Here is a 4,034-nt window from a genome sequence, read left to right on the forward strand (position 1 = left end):
ATATATGAGTAAATATATACGTGTGTGTTTGTTTGTAGTATGTGTACAGCATCGGGAGAAAGTACACAACCTACATCGTCCGTGCAATGATTTTTTCCACTGGGATTCTCCCTCCTAATTCCTTCATCCATCGCTATAGATATAGTCCATGATTGACCATAACTGTCCGTGACGGACCTAAACTGCCCGTGACTACTGGAAATCCACTCCTCTTCTCTCACTAATCCTTGCACAACTTTTGAGTCTCTTTCACACTCTGCTCCGGTTCTCATCCCCCTCAGCCCCCGGGAGGAATAGATACTATCATAAAGCCATTGGTTGAACATCGATTTATCGAACCATTCCTTCGACCCTTGCACACTCAAGAGTAGTAGAGTGTAGCGTGTCAAGGCCAGGAGGAAAGGCCAGTGACATTATTTGCACTTTTATGCCGAAGATCTTTCGAATAAATACTACCTCTGTATTCATCGTAATTTTGAAATGAGAACTTTTGCCTTAAAAAATGGAAACAATAAAGCTATAGAATTTTCTTTACAATGAAAAAGCATTGGATTTACGTGAAAATTTAATTTCACGGATTTAATTAAATTTCAACGTGTTCGGTCTTACAAATTGAGAAAAAATGGATTTCTCTTCAGTGCTGTCTGTCATTGTCGTTGCCTGTGAACACGATAAGTTTCAAAAGAATTATTTAATTGTATGCCCTTTTATACACTTTTTAAGGCCTCAGAAGAAAGGATGATTTAGTTAACTAGTCAGTTTTAACCAAAAGTTTTGGTTTTATCTAGAAATTTGCTGGAAAATATTATTTTCTAACCTAGGCGCACGAAGGAATAATACGGAGACCCAACTGCCAGTGGGAAGCCATTTGAAACTGGCAATAGAAACATTACCGTAAGTGATAGGCACGTTACAGGAAGATCACAAATTTTCGTGCGCAGGCGCGCAGTTGTCTTCTTCCTGTACATGGAAAAGTGTGCGAGTTAGAAAGTTTGTCAACTTGCCGTAAGTTAGAGAGGTTCTGTTCTTTTGTTGATCAGCATACTAAAGATACAGGAAATAAATATATAAACAGTGTCTTTGGTACTTGTTTGAAAAATGTGTGAACAGATTTTGAGAAGGAAAATTATAGGTAAGTACCTTTTGAATTTGTAATATGATAAAGAAATAATGGAAGTAATATAACTTGATTAAAAAGTTTAAAGTTTCTTTGAAACGTAAACATGAAAAATATTATAATTTCATTAAAAGTTATTATCAGGTGACTTAGTTTAGAAATTGGTAAATAACGTATTTATAAGCATGTAGGCAATTTAATTAGCACGGATAATTGCAAATAATGTGATATTATAATGAAGCGCCCTACCGATAGAAATCTTTAAGTATTCGCTAAAGATTCGCAAGGTTCGGAGAAGCTCTGAGAAATTCTCCGCAGACACTCAGTTAGTGAGTAAAGGTTAAACTTCTAAATCATTTCTATTAAAGTTGAATCAAAGTTCTGTAAAACAATATAATATATTAGACGTTTATTATACGTACAGTGAGGGCTTTAAAAAAGCGAAGTGTATTCGCCTTCTTCGGCGTGAAACTTGTACTACAACCCAGCACTTGACACCTGCATCAAAACAAACGAACAGAACCTCTCTAACCTACGTCAATTTGACCAACTTTTTCACTCGCACAGTTTTCCATTTATAGGAAGAGGACAACTGCGCATCTGCGCCCGATAATTTGAGACCTTCCTGTAATGTGCATACCACTTACACTGATGTTTCTATTGCCAAGTGTGGAAATGGAGTTAGGTCTCCTTATTATTCCTTCGTGCCCAGGCGGAAAAATTATGTATAGCTAATACATGGGTTGAAGTATTATACATAATATTCGTTTGTTTTATGCATTGTCTGTATGAAAAGAAATACAATGTGCATCTAAAAAATATCGAAAAATTTTCTTTAAATTATAGGTTAAAACGCATCTTTTTTCAATCATGAAAAATGTTATAAGTAATAAAAAAATCCATTTGCGACTAAGACTGCGAGTGTTTCCACAAAATTTCTAGCATCAAAGTTGTTAATCACGGCAATATCTTTAAATTAAAAAAAAAATTTTTGATTATATATGTAGTTTTGGTTTTAATCGTGTAAAATTTGATTAAAAATGATCAATTTTGCTTTACGGTCGAAATATGCAAGGCAAGAATAAAATTATGAAACAAAAATTGTTAGGCATAACAGATCTACGAAGTTATTATGGACCGTTTTTTGATAAAATACGTTGTTTCCCTTTTAATCTTAAAAAATACCATTAAAAATAACAAATTTAAATTATATAGAAAAATAAGATGAAATCAGAGAAGGTATTAGATGTATGAAAAATTTGACCCCCCCTTCCAGTCTTTTCAAATGTCCACGTTTTGAGACCCCCTGAATCTGAATGAGAGGCTTGGGAAGGGTTTGGAAAAGATTTACAAACTTGTTGAAAACTACTTTTTTATTGGAAGCGTAGTATTTGTTTTAATCATGAAAAACCACATTAAAAAAAAGAAAATTAATTTTTTGGACTAACGATACAGGTTATAAAATAATAAATGGACAAAAGTTGCTCTTCTAAAAAAGTGCTAGAAATTTGTCATAAATATTTTTTTAATAGGATGCAAAGTTGTTCTTTTGATTGTGAAAAATAAATTTCAAAGAAAAACATGTTGATTTGTGGAGAAAAGACGCAAGGTACGAAAAAAAATTGGCATAAGTTGTATACCGAAAAAGGATACACAAATTCTTTATTTATAATTTTGAAAAACGACGAGTAAATTTTTTTTAAATCGTAAAACATAAAATTAAAGAAATTAAAATTTTGAAAAATGGCACGAATTTCAATCAAATGTTAAATAACATTTTTTAATAGGAAGCGCACTTTTTTATTATAAAAATAAGACAATGCTAACATTTGTGTTTCAATACCAATGCATATTATTAATCTCATTAATATAAATGTATTGAAATGACAGATTTGTCCGGGTAGCTGAAAATAAAAATGAGTGCAAAATAAGGAGCAAATATTAAAGTAATAATGAAACATAAAATGTGTGCATTATTTTGCAATATCTGAATAAGCAGTCTTAGACCGAGGTACAGGAATAATTATAATATACATTTGATATAATAGCATTGAAAATAATGTGGAAAGGTTCATATTTGGGACAAAATCTAGTGCCAAGTAGGAGATACGTAATGAGAATGTGTTTGTTTAAGGGCCGATTTCACCAACTCTGATTAAATCGTTAATCATTGATTAGCCTTATTTAATCAATACTTTGCGTTCCACCATTCTTTTAATCACGATTAATGGAAGACAATCATGGATTAACTTAATCGCCCAATAATGGCTGGTTATGGAGTTTAATCAGTGATTAAAGTAACATAACCCCGAAATTGAAGTGCAAGTGAAGTGAGTGCATTTAACTATTCCTGTTTTTATGGTTTATTTATCTTTTCCAGTTAAAAATTGAAACTACTTATTTCAAACCATATGCATTTTTTAACAAATTCCTTGTTTTTTATAGAAAATTCATCTTCTTACCTTGAAATTTTGTTTTCGTTCATTAGTTGCAAATTTTTTTAAGTGAAAATTTGACTGTTTTTAATTGTAATTTTTTTTGGTTGGACACTCAACTATTTGTTTGAAAATCCATGTATTGTATTTAAAATTATCATTTTTGGTACAAAATCAGTTTCCTCACTCCAAACCTAATCTCTTTATATGAAACATGTTTATAAATAATAGTCATTGTTCTTTTTTTTATCGAACTGTACATTATTCAACACTTTTCTTCTGATTACCATGTATAAATGAAAATTATATTTCAGAAACAACAGTATTCCACCTAGGATACAGCTCCTACTTGCTCTATGGTACTACGCAACTGGTTCGCACCTTATTGCTGCTGGAGATATTATTCAACACTTTCCTTCCTTTTTCCTATTTTTATTAAAAAACACAATTGACACTTCTCTTCTATTGCACTTGCCCCTGAA

At 31.7% G+C, this 4,034-nt stretch overlaps 1 protein-coding gene across 1 annotated transcript in view; it reads right to left on the reverse strand.

The window, feature by feature from the left end:
- LOC117178616 (glycine-rich protein 5-like) overlaps positions 1-272 on the reverse strand; it is a 106,717-nt gene extending 106,445 nt beyond the window's left edge. Inside the window, exon 1 of the mRNA XM_033370040.1 lies at positions 71-272. Coding sequence (XP_033225931.1) covers positions 71-272 — 202 coding nt within the window. The remainder of the gene's footprint in view (positions 1-70) is intronic.
- Between the last annotated feature and the right edge of the window lie 3,762 nt (positions 273-4,034).

Source organism: Belonocnema kinseyi, chromosome 8, assembly GCF_010883055.1.
Source record: "Belonocnema kinseyi isolate 2016_QV_RU_SX_M_011 chromosome 8, B_treatae_v1, whole genome shotgun sequence".
Classification (NCBI taxonomy): domain Eukaryota; kingdom Metazoa; phylum Arthropoda; class Insecta; order Hymenoptera; family Cynipidae; genus Belonocnema; species Belonocnema kinseyi.